Source organism: Maylandia zebra, linkage group LG13, assembly GCF_041146795.1.
Source record: "Maylandia zebra isolate NMK-2024a linkage group LG13, Mzebra_GT3a, whole genome shotgun sequence".
NCBI lineage: Eukaryota > Metazoa > Chordata > Actinopteri > Cichliformes > Cichlidae > Maylandia > Maylandia zebra.
In genome coordinates, this window is record NC_135179.1 from 11,811,930 (window position 1) to 11,839,201 (window position 27,272).

A 27,272-nucleotide genomic window follows, 5' to 3' on the forward strand; every position below is an offset into this window, starting at 1 on the left:
TAAAGTTAACGTAGCAAAGTTTTTATAGTTCAACAGGCTGAATTTAAGCATCATAAAAGCATCTTTCAAATTAAAGATTTGGTCACCCGTTCCAATTTTTTTCCTCAGATGAATGAAGTCATCGACAACAGCCACGTAGCCTCCATTCGAGACCACAGTGTGCTACAGAAAGAAGAACACAACACATGGAAAAATGAGCTGGTAGGAAAGATGAGTCTCTACTGGTTGCCGTTCGGTTCTCTTTTACCTCAGTGTTCATCAGATTTTATGCGTCACAATAATGCACAATGGTCCCAGATTGTATTTTAAGATTGGTCTTTTTGCTAATTTCCTCCAATAAAACTTTAACAGTAGAAACATGAATTCTGTTTTTTAGTACATTTTTAAAGGAAGCTGTTGCAATAAATTAAATTTCATCCAGTTAGATTCAGATGTTTGTGCTCATCAGGAAAAACTGAAGGTGATCTACCAGGCCCAGATGGAAAGCTTGGAGGCCCAGGTCATCTCTCTCAGGTTAGTTCTTTGCGGCATCAAACGAGCAGAAACTCATCTGGGTCATTCCTTGAAGAAAAGGTCAGTTCCTCCCACTGACGCCCTCAGAGTCTGCAGATTGTTTTTTGTTTAGTCACTTTAGTATTTTAATGATACCCTGGAAAAAATGTTTATTTTGTACTAAATATTTTCCAAGTTAAAAGTGCAGAGGAGTTGGTTAAAAACAAAATGCTCATTTTTTCAAGTTATTGTCTTCTTGTTTTTTTTTTGAGCTCAACATAAAATGTTCAGGGCTGAGAAAGACATTTATGCTCTATTTAAAACTGCAACCAGATCAAGTGGACACCCACTCAGTGTCACAGTGCAAAACACAAAACGTTTTTGTTCAGCATGAGTTTTTCAATAACCAACTTTGAGCATCAACATATAGTTTCAATAACCAAACTATTATTTGCTGTCAATGACGCGGTGTCACAGAAACATTCTGACCTGAATTTTTTTTTATCTGTCTTCTGGTAATTCACTGGAGAAAAATGTAAAAAGTCCATTTCTTGTAGGCTGGTCAAAATAAGTCATAGCTTACCTACATTTTTATAACAAGCCCATCTCTGATCCCCTCCGTTTCAAAACCTTAGTCATTTTTAACCCTAGCAAATGTACCTTATGTCTGTAAAAATCAGTTATCTTTAATTCTTTTTAGAACACTTTTCCTTCTCTGATATTTTCAGAAAGGATCTGTCAGTCAGTCAGAAGGAGTGCGAGGAGGTGAAGCTTCGCCTGAGACACAGGGAGAAGCAGGCCGCAGATGCACTGAAGGCTGATGGAGCTCCTCGTGTGGCAGGATTGTGCCTGAAGTGTGCACAGCACGAAGCTGTGTTGGCTGGGACTCACACAAACCTGCATGTCCAGGCTATTGACAGGCTCACAAAGTCAGTGGTAACAAATGCTTCCTGCAGAATCAATCAGACGTTAGCAGCAGCATACTGACTGCGTAAACCATAGCATTAGTTTAGACTTAGTTAAGTGTACCATCCAGATTCTGCTTTTAATTCCTTTTTGTCTGATTTTTCTCAGAGAGCGTGATGAGTTACTGGTGGCTCTGCGTGCTGTGAGGGCCAGTCAGCAAGAGACACAACAGAGGGAGTGGTCAGCCTGTCTCCAGGTCAAACAGGCTGTGGAGATGGCGGAGGAAGCAAACCTGCAGAAAGCTAGGGTCAGAGAAACATCCTCACACACAACTTTCCAGCTGACCGCCATCTTTGCTTAATACAGTTAATATTTAGAATGCATTGCATTTGTTAATGCTCAGATTTACCTATTTATAAGCTACACACACTGTATACATATACAGTACAAGCTTATGGGAATACCACTATCATATACATCCACTAGAGGGTGCTCAAACATTGCCTTGAAATTAAGGACATATTCAGCTTTCATATGTTCTTCAACCTCGGTGTTGACTCACAACATCATTTTTTGTTTTCTTTACAGCTGGTTATTACTCTGTTAACCCTTCTGTTTTTGTACACATGCAGGTGGATGTGCAGTGCGAGCAGTTGTCCAGGGAGCTGGCTCGACAGAGAGAACAGCTCGACCGAGACGCACACGGTTTGCAGCAGAGACTGGCTGAGGCCAGAGAGGAGGGCCGAGCAGAGGCCCGCAAACAAAAAGAGGAGCTGACGAATATAGTTAGTCTTACTTTTCATGTACATGATTATTAGTCGCAGAATTGGGAAATTCACAGAAGAAGTGGATTACAGAAGAATGAGTCTGTTCATTTGCCTGTAAAATACTGTAAATAACTATATTAACAGACAAATTTAAAAAAATACTCTTTTAATGAAACATTAAGTAGTAAAAAGTAGGAAATTGAATCATTGCTGTTTGCTTTTGCAGTAGCTATTGTATATTTCTTGTACTTAGAGTTTATGTCTGTTATGTTTTGTACGGTAATGATACCCTAAAAAAAATGTTTGTATTTGCAGGACATTTTACTTGAATTCTGAGTGACGCTGCAGTGAAATGGCCACTGAAATGGTGTACTGTGTTTGTCTGTCAGGTGTCTGGCCTTTCCCAGCGTGTCGCTGAGTTGGAAGGACAGCTAGACAGAGCTCTCAGAGACAAGAGTTCACTGACCAGTCAGCTGGAGGACACTCTCCGCACACTTACCAGCCAGGAACAAGAAAACACAAAGGTATCGGATGCTGTTTGCGCAAGAAAACTTTGTGTCAGTATGTCTTCTTATTTCTTATTGATGGCATGATGAGCATTTCAAATAAGCATGAGCCAGCGTTTGTCTTTAGAAGTGTGGGATTGAAAAAGCAAAAAGCTCTTTTGTTGTTGTTTAAAAAAGTAGAACTATTAATTTTAAGGACCCACATGCTTCACTATCTGCTTGCATTTAATTTCTAAATCCACTGGATGGCAGCAAAAGATAATCTATTCCAACTTTATATTCAGTTTTTGAACACGTAAATGCAAGAGCATATTTTTCTTTCATTAATATTTGTATTTATTTTGAACAATTCAAGAACACAAACAAAAACAAAAATAAACCAAGTGAATCGAAAGAAAAAGCGAACAGCAATCTGCTCCTCTCAATCGACACATGGCAACCCACAGGCTGAAAAAGACTTCAGAAAAAGACAAACAAAGTGTGTGGGTTCACACAAAATTCAACCCTCATATCATTTTACAAATCTTAAAAAAATAAAACTTAGTTTACAACAAACAGCCAGATTCAAATCTTTCTAATAATTCAAAGAGATTCTCAAAACTTTTCAAATGCGTCTTATTTGTGTTTGTTTCTTAATCCTTCTAGGGGAGGATTCGAGATTAAACATCACAGTGCTTTTATATTTTTGGTGAAAGACTGAATTAGTAGGTGCTTTTAGGGATGATGAAATGTGAAACTAGTCAAATACACGAGTGTAAAAACATTGAGCCTGGGAACGAGACAGTCTGATGATTTAGATGGGTGATTTTCAAAGTAAGGACATGATAGGATAATAAAAAGAAAATCAATAAATGATGAAGCATTGAATGTGACATACTTGTTAATTAAAAGACCGCCTTTGTTTAATGAGGACTATTCATCTATAGGTATGTGTGGATCTGAGATATCAGCTCAGCCAGGCCGCGCTGAAGAAACAGGAGGCTGAACGAGAGCTCAGAGAGCTCAACGCCAAGACCAGCAGACGGATGGAAAAGGCAGCACAGGTATGTGCCGATGTATTGATTAGTTAGGATTTATTTGATATTTGTTTAAGTCGGCTACAGACCCAGTATTTTGTAGAGTTGATTGTTTCATAAATAGTCTTTATTTTTCTTTTTTTGAGGGTCTGCAATGAAGCATAGCAAGCAAAATGAGTATTAAAACTCAAATTTTCCAAATTATTCTCAAGTTATTTGCACAAGCATCAATTATCCAAACTGTTAAAGGAACAGTTCACACCAAAATCAAATTTGCATACTTTTCCTTCAGCCTTTAGTGATATTAAGTGATAGAGATTGTTTTGGTGTGAACCTTTCCACTGTAGAAATGACAGCCTTCTTTTGAATATAATACAGCTAAATGACATTTTCCTTGTGGTGCTCAAAGCCCCACGGCATTGGCATTAACTTCTCTTTACAGAAGTCATGACCTGGCTACTAAAAGAAAGCTGACAGATGCACCACTCTACATGAGGAAGTATTGGTAGTAGTTTGGGATAACTCTGTCATGATTTCTAGAAATATATTTTATGTCTTTTAAGTGTATTTCGTGTGCTTTGAGCACCACAAGGCAAATGCCATAAAGAAGTCAGACATTGCTACACACCTCAAAAACTGGACAAGACGCACCAAAACAATCTATATGACTAAATGGCATTAAAGGTTCTGATTGATTTTGGGGTGAACTGTCCCTTTAAATTTAAATAATGAATGCAGGATATTCTGTGTTTCCATTTTGAGGTTCAGAAGATCAAACCTGACGTCCTTTTTTTGTCCTGCTCAGTTTTTACATGTTATTGTAACCAGGCTTTAATGTTTTGTTCATCTGAGGGCACAGGGTGGGTTGTTGTGAAAGATTTCCTCACCTCCTCTCTTCTTCCATCTCTGCGGGACAGGAAGTGGAAAGGCTGAGCTCAGAGCTGGTTGGCTGTCGGCAGCATCTGGAGGCGGTCCAAAAGGATGGGAGCCAATGGCAGGCCGAAGCCCTGAGCCTAGCAGAACAGCTGGCAAATGCCCAGCGCCAACTGCACCTCACCAGGTAGTACCTAATCCTATTATACATGCCACCACACTCACACACACACAGTGCTCCCCTCTGTCCAGCTCCTGCCCAGCTCAGCCCAGTCCAGTCCAGTTCAGATCAGCACACCAACTGTACCGCACCAGGTAACAGCTAATCCTATTATACAAACCACACACACATAAACACACATGCGCGCCGCTGTGCCATGGTCCCGATACCAACTGGACCTCACTAGGTCACCTCTAATCCTGTTAAGCATGCCACAACATAATGCAACACAACACACACACACACACTGCCCACTCTGTGCCACCAGGCCAGTGCCCAACCCAGCAACAGCTCCAACAGAGCCAAAATGGCGCCTGAGCCTTTCTTCTGTCCCTGGCGCACACACACACACACACACACACACAACAGTGCGGCTGATGGTCACTGGACAGCCTGGCCTCAGTGCCACCTGCCAGTGCCCTGCACCCGTCCTCACAACGGGCACTACCGGCACCCCTCCATTATCTTTCTATCTATTTTTGCACCATTCTGTCCTGCTTTTTCCAGCATCTCTATATCAAGACCTCTGATATTCTTTATGATTTCATCCCACCTATTTGGGCATAGATTCATATTTACTTCCACCTGCTCTTTTGTCCTTATCTGGCCTTTCTGTCTCCTCTTTAATTGAAACTAATCTCCCCTGTAACGTTATCCTATCGCCGTCCTCCCTTTGACGTTATTCTTTCTTTCCTTTCTTACTACGGTCTTGTCTTTTTCTTCCCTCTGTCCCTCCTGTCATCCTCTGGCTGCTTTTTCCTTCCACACCATTCACCGCCAAGGCCACGCCAGCCAATGCCAGCCGCTCAGGGCACTCTCTCACCCCCGCTGCCCAAAGCCGAGGTGTTTGAGATGGGCACAGATGTGGTGGCGGTGTCCCGTGGTGCTGGAGGCTGCGGGATGCAAGTTTGTGCAATCTAAGTGTGTATATGTGTGTCTGGTTTAAGTGTGTGTGTCCACTGCTGCTTCTGGCTCTGATCTGTGTTTAAGTGTGTTTGTCTGTCAGCTGGCCAGCATTTACACACTGGTTTCATGACTGGCTGCTATGTGTTTTTTGTTTTTTTTAAAAAGATGATGTAATGAGCGTGTGTGCGTGCGTGCACACGTGTGTGCATTTTGCAGCCAGCTGTGGAGAATGACATGCATATTAATGTGGCTACATGATGACTTTGACCTGTACTAGAGGAGCTACTGGACGAAACCATTTTACTGCCATGTGTGCGCCTGTATGTGCATGAGAGAGTTTATAGTTTTATCTGTCCTCAGTTGCATACTAGATGTTTGACAGCTGTTGACTTGGCTAAGCATGTAGCCATTCAGATTCAATTTTGGTCATTAGCAGTGAAAACCACTTCTGATAGAGATTTAATATGGCTGCTTCTTTTTTTTAAACAGTTTTAGATGAGAAGAAGTCTTAAGTCTTTGCACACAGTAACACCTTTAGTCACATTTAAAGGCAAAAGAGTATAAGAGTATAAAAATGATTAATACCCATAACCGCCCCTGGTTTTAAGCTTGGATGGTTCCATAATAGTGCGGTGGTTTGCACATTTTTCTGACAGCTGAAAGATTCCTGGTTTGACGCTGAAAGAAGACACAATGAAACCTGTGGAGCTACCTGCTATGACGACTCTCCCGTGAATAAGGCAGCAGCTGAAAGTTGCTTTTTATAGCAGCTGGCTGACAGTTGATTTCCACTTCTGCTGTAAATCTTTGTTGATTCTACAATGTAACCAATGCAAGTGGCCTTCTGCAATGTGTTTATTATCTTGTGGTTGTGGCTCAGTGTTTTAAATGCAGTGCTACCCAAAAATCCTGGGAGATTTTCCCCCTTTTTTGTACATTCCCACTCCCAATAGTTTGGCAGTCTCCCCTCAAGAATTTGACCACATCTGTAAGTACTAATATTAAGGCTATGATTGTAATTTCTCATGTTTAGATGATAATTCTTATTCTTTCTCTGATTCATTCAGAAACTGCAGTGAAAAATAGCTAGAAACACACACAGGAGGAACACACCTAATAGGCCAATCACAATAGCTGCAGGCTGGGTCGATGTGACGTCTAGTTATAGTTCCACGGAGGTGCATGTCAGGTTAAGGCGTAGTTTAAATGGTAGTTTTTCAGATGTTTCTGCAGTTACAGTTTCCTAACACAGAGGTATCAATCCACCACGAGTTGTTGTGCTGTTACAGTAAATGTTGAACACCGTTTGACTGTACAGACTAAAGGTTTGTCCGTCTGAGATGCACTTTAAAGCAGTTTCAACTCATTACTTTTGATATTTGGTTAATCATTACTCTGAGCTCTGAAGGAAAAAGTCTGCCGAGGACACAGAAAGCTGTCCAGCAGGCCTGTTTCCAAAAAGCAGTTTTCTTAGAAGTGTGCAAAGTCTTAACATCCATACATGGATATGGGATCTCTGTTGATTTAACTGCTTTAGAGAATGGTATATTTCACTCACATCTTAAAGATTCATCAAATTTGTGATGGTAAAAACCAAGTCTTAGCGGTGCAATGGCTCTGCACAAAAATGTATCCATGCAAAGATGGTAGCATACATGCATCGTACACACCTGTTGAAGTTTGGTCAAAGCCTTTGTCCCTCCTCAGCACTGCATTATGTTTGTTTTTTTCTCCCCCCCCCCCTTTACTTGTCATGTCCTCATCGCTTTTTTCTTTTGCCATTTCGAAATGAAACAAATAAACCTCAAGCGATTGTGTCTCTCTGCTCTTTCACTAGCTCTGTGTCATTCTCTTTCTGTCCATCTGTGGGCCTTCAGGGGTTATGCAGAGCTACATGTATTTCATTCATAGTCATGCCCTCTGCTGTTGTTCGCTACAGAGCCATCCAAGAGTCTTTGTAGCTTTACTGGGCTGTATTTTTGTTGGTGTGTGTGTGTGTGTGTGTGTTGTTGGAGAGTAAGAGGAGAGGGTGAGATTCACGGTAGCAAGGCTGGAAGGCATTTATATGGCCAGCCTTCGAAGGCAGCTCTTTGATTTTTCTCTTTGCAACTTGCTCGCTCCTCTCTTTCATTCGGTCCACCTCTCGTGGCGCAAATGATCACAGCTCGCCTTCAAACAGGGGGGACATGAAGCGCAGACAGCTTCTGTTTGATTTCTGATAGCCCTACCTTCCTTCCTGATAAACACATACATATAATATGGACACACACACTCACACACATATTTGTTTGTACAACGGCATCTTTGCAAACGTGCACGCCGATATTCACATCAGTCTAACCCACATGCCTGTACACAAAGACGCAAACACACGCGCTCACACACAGATGCAAGCACGCATCCGGGGGTCCCATGGCGGCTGGTGCGCTGCGCTGTGCTCCAGGATTGGATCATCAGCCAGCTGTGAGTTGGACAGCCCAGGATCTGTCCTAATCCCCGCCACTCTGTTCACATCGCCTCACATGCGCACACACACTCTCCAGTCCCGGCCCCAACCCAGCAGAGGGCTTTACTAAGTTTGTTTTGTTTGTTTGCTCCCGCCTTTCTTCACTTTCTTTCTTTTCTTCTTTCCATGTCTCCATCCGGCCTCATCTCTCCCCGTGTTGTGATCACACATCCCAAAGGCCATAGTGAAAACTGCCCAGCATAACTTCTCTTTCAACACATGCCAGATAGGACTGAGATGTGTGTTTGCATGCGTTAGTGTATCCATGGTTAGTTGAGACCTGTGGGCCTGCATTGTGTTTGAGCCGAGATGAATGTCTGAGGCTCCAGATCTTCCACCGGTTTTGTTATCCCCATGAAATCAAGCATCCATGTTCATTAGGGTGCTTGCTTAGAGATGTAGATGGACCTGGAGCTTCAAACTGCTTCTGTGAATAAGTTTACTTGCGCTCAGTTTTTCCACCTAAAACTTCTGTGTGGAGTCTTCAGCCAGGAAATATCTGAACATGCTGGTCCATATAATCTGTGCCTGTATGTGACAAACACCTGAAGAACGAGTCTTCAGTTGAAATTGTCCTGGCAGCAAATTTGCCGAGGAGGCTGAATAAACCTCTTATGAGAAAATCTGCAGTGATGATTATCTGTGAATATCTGGTTAAAAATCCTATCAGCAAATGTTCATCTTTATGCATTTGGGGTCACAGTTTCCAAAGGTTGATACTGGATAATGCAGAGCGGGCTGTGAGATGGGGAAGGTCTTTTGGGTTTGGATCAGCGTGTCCTGATCTGTTCTTTGGCAGTTGTGCTAAGTGCACCCACTGCAGCAGTATTGCATGCTAACAGTCCTATTTGAAAGAGTCAAATGTTTATGACCCAGGAGGCCACAGTTTGCCTTCCATTAGGACCTTTGTGCTTGGCGCTATGTCTTGTCTTCTCTTCAGTGTGTGAATGTCTGTGTGAATGGGTGGATGACTGGATATGTAAAGCGCTTTGGGGTCTTTAGGGACTAGTAAAGCGCTATATAAATACAGGCCATTTACCATTTTTACCATTCTCTTAAACTTGCTCCTTCATTTGCTTGTGAGGTTTAGGCCCTTAAAAAGTATTAGATTAGGATTAGCTAGAAATATTGGTTTGGGTTAAAACATCCCTCTTCAAAATGATGATAAAATGATGCTTATCCCACAAGTCAAGGGATAAGCATGCAGGTGGAATTGAGAGCTAAGTTTTGTACAGTTAGGTCCATATATATTGGGACACAGTTTAGTTTGGTTTTATTTGTTTGATAAAACATATTACAATTATAGTTATATAATGTACATGGATATAATGTGTAGACTCTAAGCTTTCATTTGAGGGTGTCCACATTCAAATTGGATGGAGGGTTTAGGAGTTTCAGCCTCTTAACCTGTGCCACCTTCGTTTTAAAGAGAACAAAAGTAATAGGACAATTGACTCTGTTGTTTCATGGGCACGTGTGGGCAATTCGTTGATTATGTCATTTTAAATTGAGCAGATAAAAAGCCTGGAGTTGATTTCAAGTGTGGTGCTTGCATGTGGAAGAGTTTGCTGTGAACAGACAACGTGCGGTCAAAGAAGCTTCCCATGCAGGTGAACAAGCCATTCTTAAACTGGGAAAACAGGAAAAAAAACACATCAGAGAAATTCCTACAATATTAGGAGTGGCAGAATCTACAGTTTGGTACAGCGGTCCCCAACCCACGGGCCTTGGACCGGTACCAGTCCGTGAGTCGTTTGGTACCGGGCCGCGAGAGTTGAGGCGAAGGTGTGAAATGTATGGTTTTCAGGGTTTTTATCGGTTTTCAGTGTTATTTTGTTATCGTTTTTATCATTAACTCGGTGTCCCTGTCCCGTGGCGCAAAAAAGGTTGGGGACCGCTGGTTTAGTACATCCTGAGAAAGAAAGAAAGCACTGGTGAAAACAAAAAGACCTGGGCGTCCATGGATGACAACAGTGGTGGATGATCGCAGAATCATTTCTATGGTGAAGAGAACAACCAAGAACAACCAGCCAAGTGAACAACACTCTCCAGGAAGTAGGCGTATTAAAGTCTACCATAAAGAGAAGACTGCATGAAAGTAAATACAGAGGATTCACTGCAAGGTGCAAGCCACTCATAAGTCTTCGTAATAAAAAAGCTAGATTGGAAAAACATCTAATATAACTGAACACAGTTTTCAGATCAACCTCTACCAGAATAATGACAAGAAAAAACTATGGAGAAGGTGTGGAACAGCTCATGATCGAAAGCATACCACATCATCTGTAACACACGGCGGAGGCAGTGCAATGGGTTTGGTGTGCATGGCTGCCAGTGGCACTGGGACACTAGTGTTTATTGATGCTGTGACACAGCACAGAAGCAGCTGAGTGAATTCGGAGGTGTTCAGAGACATACTGTCTGCTCAAATCCAGGTAAATGCAGTCAAATTGGTTGGATGACGTTTCATAATACAGATGGATGATGACCCAAAACATACAGCCAAAGCAATCCAGGAGTTTATTAAGGCAAGTAAGTGGATTATTCTTGAATGGCCAAGTCAGTCACCTGGGGCCTGTTCTTCGTACCGCGCTAAGTGAGTTAGCTGGATTAGATTGTTGACGATTTCGCGTGATCCTGGATCGTTCGGTTCCCCGAAGCCCATCCGGGACTTGCTGTCATAGCAACAGAGCCGTAAGCGTAAACCTGCTGGGGAGCAGGTTTACTTTATGTAAACAGGATTAGATCGCGGCCACGCAGGTATGTTCGCGTCATTCATACGAAAGCAACAGCGATATTCCACCACTGTTTCACCATAAATAAATAACATCAATGTAACTAAAGATAATGCAGCACTTGATCCTTTTATTGATGTCACACAGATACATACAGGTCATTCCCTAAAAAAGGGAAATGTACTATTAACATTCTATTACATGTATGTGATTATTACAGATGTAATTCATATTTCAGAGTAGTAATTGTAAATTACTTCGTGTAATCAAGATGAGAGACCACGGCTATAAAAGCGAAGGTGGATTTGGGAAGTCTGTCGCAGTCATATCCTGTCCGTTTACGCGAGCAACCCATTGCGGAAGGTGCAAGATTGATAAGGAGAGTCCTCAGAATTCAGCGTATATTGCGGGACAGACAGGATCCTTTAGCTCAGCGCGACAGTGTGCTCATAGAGAGATATCGATTTTCCCGTGAGGGTATTATTCACTTAACCAACTTGTTGACGAGGGGGTGCAGGACCACCACCTGTCTTTTTTTTTGCTCTGCCCTTTTCTTGGTTGCTGTTATGAACAAACAAACAGATTATTCCAGGGTCTCTTTCCAAGAGACGACAAGCAATATAAGTGATAAATATTACCATTCTGTAGAATATTCTTATATTTCACTTTTACTTGTTCCCATGTTCTAGTGGGTCCTGTTGTGGCTCTAATGTGAAAGGGGATATAATATAACATATTATAATATAATATAATGTAATATAATATTGGATAATATGGTGTGATATGATAAATCTACCCTACCGCCTACTGGTGTTGGCCAGAGGGGCCGATGGCGCAATATGGCAGCCTGGCTTCTGTCAGTCTGCCCCAGGGCAGCTGTGGCTACAACCGTAGCTGCCTCCACCAGTGTGTGAATGTGAGAGTGAATGAATAGTGGCATTGTAAAGCGCTTTGGGTGCCTTGAAAAGCGCTATATAAATCCACTCCATTATTATTGTTATTATTGAATTACTTACGAGTTTGATTTGTCAGCAACTTTCTGCCAGCCCTCTCTCCTTGCTTTTGCAGCCTTTGCAGTGTTCCCTTGCGTTTTAATTAAACTCTGAAACTCCTGAAATCCCTCACTCAAGAGTTCTTGCTCTGCTGCCGAAAAATACCGAGCGCGCTCCTTCGACATTTTCGCCGACCAATCAAAGGGTTGCCGATCAATGTTTCTACTATCGATGCGTAGCCCCTGTTGGGCCACCCAGTGATCTCACATTACTTCATCCAGCTATAGTAATCGTCAACAACAGGTGTGTTCGGGGAACCGGAATAGCGAGCTCAGAGTTAGCGCGATGATTTGGTCTTGGATGTTTCATTTGATCTTGGATGTAGTAAGCGACGTACGAAGCACAGGGCCCTGGTCTTAACCCAACTGAGCATGCATTTCATTTGCTGAAGACTAAACTTAGGCCCACAAACAAACAGCAACTGAAAGCTGCTGCAGTAAAGGTCTTTGTGTTCAACCCACTGAATCAAAGCTGAAAGTCAACTGCATCTGAGTTGTTTCATTTAAAAAAATTTGTGGTAATGTACAGAACCAAAATTAGGAAAAAGGTTGTCTCTGTTCTGATTAGAGATGGACCGATCCGATATTACGTATCGGTATCGGTCCGATACTGACCTAAATTACTGGATTGGATATCGGAGAGAAATAAAAAATTTAATCCGATCTATTAAATATCACAAAAGCAGCTCACAAAACTTGCGACATGGCATAACTCGGCTCTTAACTGTAGCACGTCGGAGCAGTATGCGTCACACGATAGAGCGGCTGTGGCGTGTGTTGTGGAAGTTTTCCATTAAATAAAGCCTGCAGACGAGCGGTGAGCGGTAGCTAACATTCTTTAATCCAAACACACAAAGAACAGAAAACCAAGTTGGTGGAGAGCCTGCATGACCACGGGGAGACAGTCAGCAGAGTCTCCCTGAGCCTAGCATGGCTCTCAGTTAAATATCAAAAGGCAGTGCACAGCTGTTTCACACATTAAGGTTCACACTCCCTTGCTACCTCCCAGAGTTCTGGAAGAGACAAAAGACTCTTCTTGTGGAGTGGTCTGCTTCTACCCCTCCACCATTTGTCTTAATGAATGAGTGTGGAACATGTTTAAATCCAGTGGCACCAAGGCATTGTACAATAAAATAATGTGATTAATACATAAATAAAACAAATTCCTATAACATTGCAAGACCTGTCAGCTGTCTGGTTGAGCATTTGGAGCCTTGCTACCAAACCGGCATTTTATCTCCGAGGAAGTTATCCCAGAGAGAAGTAAAGCAAGTGTGTAAGTTCATCTCTGAATGTTTGTAAAGCATTCCAGCTTTATGCTTAACACCCGATATATGGAGCGACTGCCTCTTCTCTCCCCCTCCCTCTCCTGCTGCTACTTAAATCATGAAACTGATTAATGATCAGCTGATCGGCTTTTCTGTCGCGAGTCCATCTCTCTTGTTTGTTTATCGCCCACTTCGCGCCAGAAAGAGGAAACCAGCGGCTGAACAACAGCTTGATAATCTGTTGTTAGAATTTATTTAATATTACTTTCTACACCAGAATCCTTTTCTACGCAGCTGACGGCTGGTAACTGTGCAGGGACGGATCTAGCAAAGTTTAGCCAGGGGGGCCATAGGGCATGAACAGGGAAAAGGGGGCACAAAGACATACTTTTCTTTCTTATTCTCATTTAAAATATCTAGCTTTTAATAAACAATTATCTGCATCTTACACCCAAAGTTTTAATCCGATGTAAAATGCATAGAAGTTCATTACTGTATATAGTAACTATTAAGTCTAATACACCCTAGTAAGCTAGTTTTGCTGGGAGTTTGCAACCCTATTAGTTAGGTTGCTTACTCTTTAAAATACCAGAATAGGGAGGATGGAGTAGGTTTACGTTTATTAGATTGATCAGTATTGCTGAACTATGAAATATTTTGGGTGCACTGTATTTTTTTGCATACAAGTATAACAGAATAGCTTTAGTGTTAGTTTGTTTTTAAACTTGAGTATGAACTTATACAAAATGCAGCAAGATATTACAAAAACAGTTTTATTGATTAAAAAACACACTATATCAGATTCATATCGGTATCGGCCGATATCCAAATTTATGATATCGGTATCGGTATCGGACATAAAAAAAGTGGTATCGTGCCATCTCTAGTCCAGATATTTATGAACCTAACTATGTAAGCCATGAGGCTGAAGCTTCTGTTGGCACTTTACACAAAGCCTTAGGTTTGGAAATAATCTTATTAAGAGGCCTTGGAAAAACACTTCCATTAGTGGGGGCTATACAGAGGTGCATATTCACTGATGTATTCAGAGCATATCCAACAGCGAGGTGAAGACACCATTGTTGATCTGCCATGTATTCTTGCTTTAACCAACAAATAGTTGCAGTAAATAGAAAAGATTTGGTAGACTTTGTACTGCATGAACTAACATCTTTCCTGCCTTTTGGCATCACTTTATATTTTCACAAATAGAAAGAAAAGTGAAAGGGCTGATTAATATTTTCTGATTGTGTAGTTGTTTATTGAAGTCTTTCTTGTGTTTCTTGTAGCTATGTTATGCATGCCATCACTGCATTGCTTTCTGCAGAAAACTTATATATATTTGGTACTAGACCAGGTCTGGTTAGGGCATAAGAGATGATGTATTAGAGATGCAAAAATGTGAGACATTTAAGGCACTTGTGAAATGATGGAATGCACCAAATTGGTAGTGTGGGAAATACAAAAGCAACCATATAGGCCAGGCAAGGAGAGAAGCATACATTGTGTATTTTAAGGCCACAGTCTCCTTTCTGTGACCCTGAAATCAGAAGATGGGTGCAAAGAGACACAGAGCGAGAGGGTTAGGCAGACAAAACTCTGGACCAACCGCTGTGACTCTTATACATGAAGTTCCCCAAACTCTATTAAACACGTCACGCTGCTGCGTTCCCTCTGTACCTCTACGTCGTTCTATTTTTTTCTCCCCTCTGTTGTACATCGTGATAGCAAGGTCTGGAAAGGCGGTGAACAGAACTGTGTGTGTGTGTGTGCGAGGGCGGAGAAGTGTAAATGAGGAAGGTGAGGCAGCAGATGCCGCGTCCCGCCAGAGGCTCGCTTTGAGCAGCGAGTGAAATCTGGGCGCGACAAAACTGCTGCAAACCAACTCGGCGGGAGGCCCTTGTCCAATCACGGCCCGGAATAAAAGGGCCGGGGCGCCACGCGGGCTGCAGTCGCTCAGGAGAGGCGGGGGCCATAATGAACCTTCAAGCGCTGCCAGCGAGCACACACACACACACACACACACACACACACACACACACACACACACACACACACACACACACCACTTGAGCACAGCATCACTCTTTCTACCTGGCATTAAGAGTGTCTAACCACTGTCACCACGAACATGAATGCACTCTGCCTCTAAGGCAACTGTGTGCATGTATTCTTGTGTGTGCGCACATGCTTGGAGTATTCTTGTTTCGTGAACTGTATTGACTTGTTTGCGAGCGTGCAATTAGACGAGCGTGCGTGCACGTCTGTGTGTGAATGTTATGTGTTGATACCTTTGGGCTACACCTGTGTCTGTGAAGTTTGATGTGTGTGTCTCTGTGTGACAGCAGCAGTGCAGTGCCAGGTATGAGACTCGCTGTGTGTTTCTGTGTGTGTGTGTGTTTGTGTGTGTGTGTGTGCTTGTCTGGTCGGCGGCCATGTTGTTGGGTAGCAGATGGCACCATGGTTGGCAGGGGAGGGGCTGCTTAGCACAACTAATCAGACAGTTACGGATAGGGCAGCTGGGAGGGCCGTCGGCCAGCCGTGTGTGCGTGTGTGTGTTTGTGTGTGTACCACAGAGTGCCATGATGTTGACAGTGGTGGGCCCGTTGGCCCGGTGACGAGACCTTGCCGTGTTCTTCTCTCCTCGCTGTCGGAGTGCCCTCTCTGCCATCGTGCCTCCTCGCCTCTCTCTCTTGCACTCTTCCTGCCTCTCTCGCTCAATCTGTTGAGACCTACTTGTTTGTGTCTTCGTTTTAGCTTTTTTAACTGTCTCCTTTGATCTTCCTGTCACTGCTGTATTTCTTTGGTTAACTGTTCAAAGGTTATGTTAATTTGCCATGAAACAGTTATTAAAATACTAGCAAATTTATACTGAAACCATTTTTGTACAGTTTTAATGGAATTGGCACTATACGTATAAAAATGTGACCCCTTGAGCAGGAACATGTCTGTTATGTTGATGTTTATTGACTTCGTGAAGTAGGTCAGTGTCTGAATGCCTTTTGAAATCATGCATAAAGTCACTAACATATTTCGTTTTCACCCGTGATCTTAATAAATGTATCTTCCTTCTATATTGGTGGTTCTTATGCTCTGCTTATGAGTCTTTTCCCTTTATTCTACCTGAGTGTGGATAACATTAAAGGAAATTTACCAGACTTGAGGCATCTGACTATCAGGTAATAGATCTAAGATGGTTCTTAGAACAGCATTACTACTGCATTAGTACATATGACTTTATGGCTTTGGCCTTACCAGGTACTCCCTGATCTCTTAAACATGTGTTTCATGTGCTGCGATTGTATTCTGCAGTGATTTTATACGATTAAATACTATTATTTTCATCATGCATGTAGGTTTAAAACAGTTTTCCAGTTAGGTGCAAGTGTGGATAGTTTATGTGGGGAAACACAGTAGTTTGAGCATTACAGAATTGCAATACAGAGAGAACTCATTCTTGTTAGGTTCTCAGCCAGTGCACACATTTCTCACTAGTATTCACAACCTAAGTATTATATATAAACATGTTATATGTTATGGCTGATAACTGATAATGTGCAGCCATGGTATACTGTCCTTCTCACTCTTAACTCAGGAGCTTATTTATGTCTTTCGCAGTTAAAATGTAGATGCTATAAATTTACCAGAGAATATTCACACTCATTACTGTAAGTATGAAGATTGTTAAGCAGGACTGTAATCTATCCATCCGGCGAGGCTGAGAATGGATAGAAAAGACAGATCGCTGACTGTGAGACCTCAGGCAAGATGGAGGCAAATCTGTCGGCTACAACTGTTGCCACCCCAGCCAAGTGTGCCCTGGGACACTGGCCTACATACACACACTACTGCTAGAGGACAAAACGAAAGGGAGTACCAGCCCCCTGCCATCCATCCACCATCCACCCTTCACCTCATTCTGTACTCATCTTTTGCATATCTTTCTAAATAGGTATGGTGAGAAGGGTTTACCAGTAGCTCTATACGTTTTAGAGGATTGTGCTGAAGATCCAGTGCAGGTCGATTTTGAAATCTGTGTTTAAAAGTGTGTGTTGTTTTCGTGTGACCGTGTCATCTGTTCAACTTTTGTGCCTTTGCACACCCCTGCTGTGAGGGTGGCAGGATCAGTGGCGCTACCCAGTGCCCACTACCCAGTAGGCCCAGCTTTCATCCAACATGACAGAACCTCTCTCTGCCCCCCCCCCCCCCCCCCCCCCCCCCCCATTTCTCTTTTACCTCTCTCATTCTCTTTTACCTGATTGATCTATCCTTTTGTCGTTTCATCCTCTTTTTTTCCTGCATAGCTGCTTTTTGTTCAGTTTTTTTCCCCTTCTTTTGCCTTCGTTCCATCAGCTTCTCTCTGTTACCCTGGGTGGACACAGCAGTGCCAACCGGTGCCACATAGGTAGTGGGCCAGTGCTGCCCTCAGCAGATTGTACTGGGAGTTGATCACAAAGAGCAGTAAGGAACAGAAGGATGAAAGATAAGATTGGAGCAAGGTAGCAGCTAAGTGGAGATGGAAGATACAGCAGGACAAATACTGAAAGGGGAGAGTGTCAAAGAGTTCAGACGGCATAGGAAAGTAATAATAATTATATACTGGGAGAAGACAGAAGGATCTACTCCTGCAAGCTAGATCTGAGAGATCAAATCAGGCAAAGCTGATAAAACCCCAAAACAAAATAAGAAATGTGATCAGTGTGGCTATAAGCACTAATAGGAGAAGCCCATGAAGGAGTGCTGTCCACTTTGGTGTCTATACATGACACCAGCAGCAGAACTAGCAGAAAAAACATGAAGAAGGACGATTTCTCCCCTTCCTGAGGTAATATAAAAAATTGCATTATTTGACCACTTTGGCCATTTTAATGAGTGAAAAAGCTTTTTGCTATTGGTACTTACAGCCATACTTTTAACATGATCCAATCAACTCTCCATGGTGACAACTCTGTAACTGCTAGGCCTCTTCATTGGCACTTGCAGCTACATTTCAAGTGAATTAATATAATTTCCCTGCAGTGTATGTTGATGTGCTGCTCGTTCCAAACAAAGTGCCGTGCGAGCCAGGTTAAAGACGCCTTGACCTGATCCTGACAAACAAAGTGATCTAGTTGAGACCATAGACTGTGACATCACGCATAGTTTTCTGATTTCTGTATTCTGAAGCCTCAAGATTTGCTGTCTTTGGCAGCACATTATTTATTTAATTAGTTTTATTTTATTTTATTTTTTATTTTTTTTTACCATAAAACCATATCTGGACAAGTTGGAAGCTTGTTTTGCAAGCTGTATTAATAAACTGAACAGGTGCAATGTACCGACAAACATCTGCTAATTAGTACTAAGTACGTAATGACTAATGATAAGGTACTAATAATTTTCACTCACCAAAGCACAACTTCTTGGATAGTCTGTACACAGCAAGCTGTATTATTTGTCAGATAATTGCATTAAGGATTGCATCAGCAGCAATCAGTGATACCAGTTAGCAGAGGTGAAGCCTAGCAAATCCTGCCCGGCTACAGCTCCCTGTGCCGGGACAGTTAATCAATGCAACCACTCCAGATGCAAAATGTATGAAAATTTAAACTTGTAAAGTCGTTCTGAATAATTCAAAAAGGAAAAAAAAAAATAACTGTAAAGTATTTTAAGAAGAGGGGGCTCTGGGAATTTGTTCGACTTTCTTAGGCAGCCTCAAGTGGCCACCAGGGGAACTGCAGTTTCTGGCAACTCTAGTGGTTGCTACTTGGTAAAGACACATCTGATTATAAAGCCCAGGGGAGAGGAGAGACGTTGTCAGAGACACGAGGTATGAAAGTAAGGAGATGATTGAATTCACTGACGATGATTTGGGTGCATAAGGAGAGAAAGGTGGTGCATAGTCCTTTGAGCCTGTTACCTCCAAGCACACGACCCACTGTGAAGGCTGGTGGGTGTTTTAAATAACATCATGCATGTCTCCAGTAAGAAGTGAATTCCGTCACAGGTAGACGGTGCTCACGCCAGCAGAGATAAATTTGCTGTAGTACACAAGATTTGGACTTATAGTATAAGTACCTGTCTCACTCTTTCCTCTCTCTTTTCTCTCTCTCTTTTTTTTGTTGCATTGCATGTAAGTTAAGCATTTAACAGTAAGACAGTTGTAATCACAGATTTCTTTCTGTTTATTTGGGTAATTAACCAGAACCTTTTCTTATTATATTTGTCCCATAAAATTCACACAACAGGTATTAGACATACACTTTAAAAGATGCCTAATGAGAGGTAGCCTGGTTGAAATAATTAATTTTAAGCAGTCGTTTACCTTTTCTGCTAAAATAGATTTGACCTCGAGCACTGCCACATATGCTACCCACAACTATTTCTGCGGGGCACAGATTTGACACTGACGTTAGGTCTTTGGTTTCTGGATTGGGTCAATATGAGAGCATATTGTACGTATGCTGTGTGTTTATTTTTAAAAATCACAGATGCCTGCGCTGCCAGGCCGCTTTTCTTGTGTTAAGACCATCAGTCATCTGTGCCAATTAAGATTTTTAAACTTCTCTCGCTCTGTTTTGTGAGCAGATAGATGATGACAGAGGCCAATCAGCCACTAATTGCTTCAATCTAGAGCTGGGTTTTTTTCTCTGAGGGAATGTGTGCTGTAACAGCAAATGTTTGTTTCTGCAGGGTCGTGTCTATTTGTAGCCGTCTGTGTGTATATGCATACATTTATTCATATGCATGGGAGATTAAACAGCTTTTCAGATGAGCGAAATTGCACACTTTTTTTTGTGCATACTTTTGCATATGTGTGTTACGGTTTGGGAGGCGAGGGGGTATATAAATTTTTTATTTATTTATTTTTGCGCTACTTTTAACAGTTGCAGCTTTCTGCTTTTCGGGCACGATTTGCTAACCACTGACCTTGGTGTCGGCGGGGGGGCTTTAGTGTTCCTTGAAGAAGAAAAGAGGCTTGGGCCGCCCGCTGTAAACAAAGTTGACTTGCCGACAGATGGATTGAATGACAGAGAGGCTAACTGAGCCAGGAATGGGCCTGGCAGCATCGCACCGAGCGGAGAGAGAGGGAGTGAGGGAGAGAGAAAGAGAAAAAGAGAGAGATAAAGGGGGGGGGAGAGAGAGAGAGGGGAGAAGAGAGAAGAGGTGGCCAACAGGAGAGGAGGTGTGAACAGGTGCAGGGCCGCTGAAGGAAGAACCAGCAGATGGAGAGAGACACAGCCAGTTTAGTTACAGGAAAAAAAGGGTGGGAGGGAAAAGAGGAAGGAGGAGGGAGAGATGGGAACGGGAGAAAAAAAAGGATCGGAGCAGAGATGAGAATGCTCTGGACAGATAGATGGACGGATATCTATATATATGTATGTGTATGTACGTGTATGTACGTGTATGTACATGTATGTGTATGTACGTGTATGTACGTGTATGTACGTGTATGTACATGTATGTGTATGTACGTGTATGTACATGTATGTGTATGTACGTGTATGTACATGTATGTGTATGTATGTGTATGTACATGTATGTGTATGTACGTGTATGTACATGTATGTGTATGTACATGTATGTGTATGTATGTGTATGTACATGTATGTGTATGTATGTGTATATATATATATATATATATATAAATAAATAAGGCTGGGTGCAGAGTAAAGAAGCAGTGAGGCTGCATCAGGCCGCCTCTGTGTTGGATGTGCTTGCTTCACGGAGTCGGACAGCAAGATGAAGGGAGGGGTGCCGCAAGGAAAAATGTGGGAGCAGAGTGATTGACTTGCATCACCCAGAGGTTTAATAAAAATGTGCTAAAACACATTGAGGTGCGTGTGACAGGAAATCGTGTGACACTCTGCGTGGTCTGCCACACGGAACAATTCAGATGTTTATTGTGTGCGACATCACCGATACGCAGCGCTGCAAATGTTCAATATGTCACATTATTTTCTCTGTATCGCGCTCATCGATTGTTGGCAGTTACCAGTTAGACGGGCCTACACGAGGCCGCTCGCTCACCGTCTCTCTGTCGCACACATAAACATCGCACTCGCACATAAGCAGAAATCATCTTTGTAGTCTTGCGTATCAAACTGTTGAATATTAATATAGTCTGATTGATGCAGTCTATCATAAATAACCGTGTATCTACTGGAATTCCTCCACCAGAGTGAATCATCACGAGTGTCACCGTTTTGAGCAGTTGGAGAGCAAATAATTAACAGTTGTCATTTTATAGTATACTATGAGTTTATTTCAGTAAAATCTTACTGACTCGATAAATGGGGTGGAAATTAACTGTGGGTTTTTTATAGCTATGTTCATATAAGAGGCAAAATAAAGGGAAAAACCTGACCTAGATCTGGTATGCTGTGTTTTGCTAGGGTGATTTGACTTCATTTGTGGCCTTAAAATGAAAGAAACTATCTCCTAAATGTAACATTTCTATTCTGGTGAGGGAGGTCTCTTCAAAGACGGCAGTGCTCCCTATCCAAGGGTCACTGTACAGGCTGTAAATTAGAAAAAAAGGTGTTAGGACCACCTCAGTTAAGCCTTTTGAGGACCTGTGAGAGATTGCATCATAAAGAGATGATAATTGGAGGGACCCAGAAGAGTTAAAGAGACTCGATGAATCAGTGGCAGGGTGTGCCAACATTTTCCTTTAATTAATGTTATAGGTGCTTAAAAATCCAATTCAGAAATCAGTGTGTTTTATTGTTTATTCTATAATGACATCCTAGTTACATGTGAATTACGTAAATCTGTAATTCTTCAATTAAAATGTTACATTGAACCGCTAATTCCATAATTGATAGCATCTTCTGGTTCTGGGCTCTCGTAGGTATTTTACCTGCGCAGTAGAAATGCTATTATTTGTCTTTGTCTTGATTCTTCAACTCTTTGCAGAGATCATCAGTACCTGCAACATTCAGTCCTTTTTGTTGCAAACAAAGCCTGCGTCTTCACATGTTTTTTGCTATAGGCTCAGTTCGCAGTCTGTTCACCTGTATGTTAATTTCACACCTGTTATTTTGCACCACATAACTATTGCAGAGCATAAATCTGAATATTCATTCATTTGAGGAATTGTTCTTTTTAGCTTATCGCTTGTTTTTATGTAGATAGTTAATATACGATACACGTCAATATTTTACACTTTCTTTACGTCGCAGTGCGTTGAATAAGTTGCTCCAGTTTTTCCTTCATCAATCTTGTGACTGCTTTTTAAGGATTTGAAATTACAGCAAAATATAAACTAAATGATTGTTTTCCCCATTATCTCCGTGTGTGTGTGTGTGTGTGTGTGTGTGTGTGTGTGTGTGTGTGTGTGTGTGTGTTCGTATTTTTATGCTTTAAATATGCATGTATATGTATGTGAGTTATATAGTGGAGAGTTGATTCTGTTTTTACTTTAGTCAGAACAGCGGTCAGTTGTGTCTGGCGTTGGCGAATGTCTCCAATTCCTCCAAGTCCACCGTCTGACTCCAATTTGTGCTCGTTCTGTGATAAACCACGGCATTTGGTGGTTCTGGCGTGGGATGCCGGCTGCACCATGGGGTGCTGCAAACTCCGCGCTTGGTCAGGCCCTGGCACCCCACATCTAATGGGCAACAGCTTGAATAGTGCCCACTTAAGCAGGCAGTGTGGACTGGGCTCCCTCTTCTTCCTCACCACTCCAGCCAGCTAGTCAGCCAGCCACCGCCTCTGCCACCTCCCACTTACCCAGCAGCCACTGTACCTGGACGCAGCCCCAGAGCCATTCCAGCCTACCTTAGGCCCCTGGCCCATGCAGCTCTCGCCATACTTATCAAGCTGTCCTACTGTGCATCAGGCCAGGCATATACAAACAGGCCCAGCTATCTGCTAACTGAACAGTCAGTCTATTGCCTCCTAGGCCCAAACAAGAGTTCCTGCCACAGGCAGCATCCCAGAGCCCATTCACCAATTAACTGGAAGGCAGATTAATGCCCAAGGAGAATTCTACAGCTCCAGCCCCACATATTCAGCCTCTGCTCTACCCGTCACTCCTTATGCTTGCTCCAGGGCTTGGCTTTTCGCTGATACCTCGCCTTCGCTTTCTCTTTTTTATGCTTTAATTTGATAGTGCTCAACAGCAGCCATTTTGTGACAGCATTTTGCAAGTAAACATGTTGCACTGGATTAGAGGTACAAAATGGCGGAGGGGAGAAACAACCGCAAAAGTTTGATCTGGCAGCTCCAGTTTGATCTTTGGTGAGGCATTCAGGCTCTTGTCACAGAGATACAAGTGCTCGCACCCAACTTATCGAACCGAAACCTAAACTCAGCGCACTTCTTTGGGGTTTCTTCACCCAGGAACGAAAGCTTCCAGTCCGTTTGTTCAATTCTCTGTCCTTAACTAGGTCGTACTTCTGAGGTTTGGTTCTGTAAATCAGCACGACCAAGCAGATGCCAAATGTGAAGCTCTCTGTCTTTTGATTTCCTCTCCTCAGTTTTTATCACCCTCCTCTTCCTCACCACCACTCTATTGCTGACTGCTGGAACTTTCTGGCGATCTGTCTGATGCTAATTGGTGGGTAAACAGGTCTGGTGTGAGCCCCCTCCACCACCACCCCCCATCCCAATCGCACACAAACGCACACTCATAGAAATACACAAATACACACGGCCCCCTGGAACCTCTTGCAGGACCAAATGGCTGGCAACGCCTGCCCGCCATCTCCCGCTGAGCCCTGGTGTGCGCTTTGGTGGCTCAGGCTGCTGTTCAAGCCCAGCGGGGGTTCATTCACTCACACACACACTCATACGCGTACAGACACACACAGTCTCCTTGTGTCCCCTGCACACCCGCCACCCGCTTTCACACCCCAGACAGCAGGACAGCAGGAGAACACACACACACACGAAGGAACAGACAGACGCGGTCACTTTAGAGATGCAGGCCAAGCGCTGTAGGGGAGAAAAGTTTTCACTTAAACTGGAGAATTCTCTCTTCATTAGCGCCTTTGGACTTCAGGAAGAGTTCTGTTTATTTGTTCGTTTTTTTCCGCTCTTTGTAGTTTTTCTTTTCTTTCCTTCTTTGTCTGTCTCTCTGTTGTTTGGGTACGTTTGGACTTAGTTGAGATAGAAAGTTTGGTTCAGACAGGAACAAAATGTGCCGCTGTTCAAAGCCAGAAGCACCTCAGCTTGAATCGTACCTGTTCTATTCTATTCTGATACTGACACAAATCTGAATGCAGTTTAAAGTTATTTGACTCCTTCACGTACTTACAGAGATGACAGATCAGCTGACTCACTGTTGTGTGTCCTCAGCATTAGTGTAGCATATATCACAGTGATTTACCTTGTATCAAAATGCGCGGGATGGCAGTTTATTCGAGTGTTGTGTGAATGAGACAGCTGCTGTATCACTCAGGGGTCTCTAAGCTGACAGTGGCCTGACACATTTACCCTTCGACCCCCTCCAAGTCTTTTCTGTCATCGTCCTTTCTGCCCTTCCTTTCTTTCTCATGTTGTACAGTATGTGCTCTCCTCCTGCTCCCTCTCTCACCTTGGTTTTAGCAAAAAGCCTGTCTGACATCATTCACACACACACACACAGACGCATAACGTTTTCTTTTTATAGAAACGGCTGCAGATACGACCTGGTGGATTCTTGTCAGGTTGCTGGGATTCACTTGATAAATGACCCCGATTACATCGTAAGCCTTTGTGCATTTGTTACTGGACGCGTGGGAAGTCTGAAACATCAACAGTAATGAAGATGATCTGACATTTAACTTAACGCCTAGTTTCCACGTCTCAGTTTGAGTGCAGTTATTTAACGTACTCCTTCCAGAGCAGATTGCACGCAAGAAATTTGTTTCTCGGTGTGTCAACAAACTAATCTCCTTAGTAACCAGAAGCCACTTAAATGCACTGATTGACATGTCTGTTAATGCACAGACTTGAACTTGATCTAAGTGTACAAATTGTCGTCTGCATTATGTTGCAGGAGTAAAACATTAGACCCATTATTTCTGCAGTTTTTAGCCACAAAACACAAATTCCTACCTAAAAACAAAGATCGTGCTTGAAATGCTTCAGAGTGAAACCTTTTTCATGCACCATCACCCGCAGAGTGTGATGAGTAAGATGCCACAGAATGTCAGCGAGTGGCTGTGGAGACTTTTCACATTATTTTCCTTTTCACATGCGATGCTGTGCATGTGTACACAGCAGCTATGGAGGAATCAGAACACTGTCATCTAGTCTTTAGGGTTCTACCAATGGGCCGCTGTGCGTGTATTTTTTGCAGTGCACTTTTATATGATGTGCCAGAAACTAGAAAGTGTGTAGAAATAGTGAAAACACATTTTCTTTCACTGATTCTTCTTCTTTTTCTTTAACTTCTTGTTTTTTCTCCTCAGACAGGACAGAGAGGGTGCAGATCGGGCTCACGAAGAGGAAATGGCCTCGGTGACTCTTTCAGCTCGGGAAAGGGAGCGAGAGCTAACTGTGATGCTGCAGCAAGCAGAAGCCGAACACCTGCAGAGAGGTCAGTGCTTCAATCCACAGCAGTGACAACGGGTTTGTCTTCGTGCTTTTGACTTGTGGCGTAGGTCACAATGTCCTCTTTTCACCTCTCTGACTTAGTCAGCCATTTTGGCTCACATCAGGACAGGTCAGTTCTTCAAAAGAAAAAGCCCCTCCTTTCTTCCCCATCGGCATTTTAGTCACCACAGAACCTGTCGTTCAGAGTCATGCTGTCGTAATACTTACAGACTGCACCACAGCTCGATGCCGCAGTTTAAATGCTTTCTGGAAAACTTGGACGAGCAAAGCATGATAAAGCTTCTTAAAGCAATTTATATTGTAACGTAAAAACCATTGAACATTATAAAGCTTACAACAAACTGTTTTACAACAGTTTTTTTAATGCAATTTGTATTTATAATTTTTAAAACATTTAAAAAAAATATTAGCAGAAGGAATCTTGTAATGTTTCTTATTCTGTTTTATGCTTCAGAGTAGGGAGACCGAAAAGAAAAGACAGTGTCAGGATCTAATGAATCTTTAAATGTTATATGTACAACATGTGAATAAAGAAATCCGAGTTTGTGGATGCTGATAGAGCAGGTTCATCGTTTAAAAAGTTTTCAGCGAAGGCCTGCACACACTTGTTAAAACTGTACATGGCTACGCAGCCGTCTGTTCTCCGATTTGCGTCGCAGCTAGGTTTACTGCAGTACCCCGCAGTACACAGGCACGTCAGTTCTAACACAGAGGAGAGGTCGGTGTACGGTCGAGACAAACAAGACTACAGAACGCAGCAGGACTGAATGGGACAGAGCAATTAGAGTCAAATATCCAGAACAACAAGAGGCAAAACGGCAGAGATGACCAGGGTCAGCTACACATTCACATCCATTGAGCTGGATGATTTTCACTCTCCTCCTCAAGGGCGATTCAGCATGGCGGATCTTTGTTCAAACAAGGTCTTGAACTTGCATCATCCAGTTGAAGGGTGTCTTTCTTCTTTCTGTGCCCCCTCGTCCCCGCCATGACGGCACAGAGAGGAGAGCAATTCATCTGAACTGTACAAAACATGGCTGAAGTGACCTCAGAAGTGCAGAAGAGAGCAGAAAGAGCCAAACAGAAGCCTTAAGAGGAGAATAGAGAGAAGAGGGGCAGAGCAGAGGGAAGGTGATGGGAGCAGAGCAGGGAGACCCAGCTCAGAGCTCCCTGTCTGTCTGCACAGCAGAGCTGCTGCTGCTAGCACATCTGTTGCACCATCTGGATATTCCCCCCCCCCCCATAACCCACCACCCGCCCTCAGCCACTCTCCCTCCCCTCCCTCCCTTCCCCTATCTTTTTATTTACCTGTGGTTCCCTTCAACAACCCGGGAGCCTGCTGGTACGCAGAACAAAGATGGAGGGTATAGAGAGAGGGAGGGGTGGCGGCGGTGTAGGTGGGGGGGTAAACAAAGAGTTTTTTTGCTGGCGCGTGTCGACAGCACACATGTTGTCTAAAGAGAGCTGACATCAGAGCACAGCAGGAAACTGTGGATGGGGA

General features: G+C 42.9%; 1 protein-coding gene and 1 long non-coding RNA gene across 4 annotated transcripts in view; one reads left to right on the plus strand and one right to left on the minus strand.

The window, feature by feature from the left end:
* LOC143421779 (uncharacterized) overlaps positions 1-27,272 on the minus strand; it is a 71,006-nt gene that overhangs the window by 29,993 nt on the left and 13,741 nt on the right. The window lies entirely within an intron of this gene.
* The window catches only part of sdccag8 (SHH signaling and ciliogenesis regulator sdccag8), a 51,909-nt gene that overhangs the window by 3,709 nt on the left and 20,928 nt on the right, over positions 1-27,272 (plus strand). For all 3 annotated transcript variants that reach the window (XM_004551423.6, XM_004551424.4, XM_076891538.1), the window contains exons 6-14: positions 109-201; positions 449-513; positions 1,221-1,421; positions 1,567-1,705; positions 2,031-2,183; positions 2,555-2,689; positions 3,598-3,714; positions 4,605-4,747; positions 25,627-25,754. In XM_004551423.6, the coding sequence (XP_004551480.2) occupies positions 109-201; positions 449-513; positions 1,221-1,421; positions 1,567-1,705; positions 2,031-2,183; positions 2,555-2,689; positions 3,598-3,714; positions 4,605-4,747; positions 25,627-25,754 (1,174 nt within the window). The remainder of the gene's footprint in view (positions 1-108; positions 202-448; positions 514-1,220; positions 1,422-1,566; positions 1,706-2,030; positions 2,184-2,554; positions 2,690-3,597; positions 3,715-4,604; positions 4,748-25,626; positions 25,755-27,272) is intronic.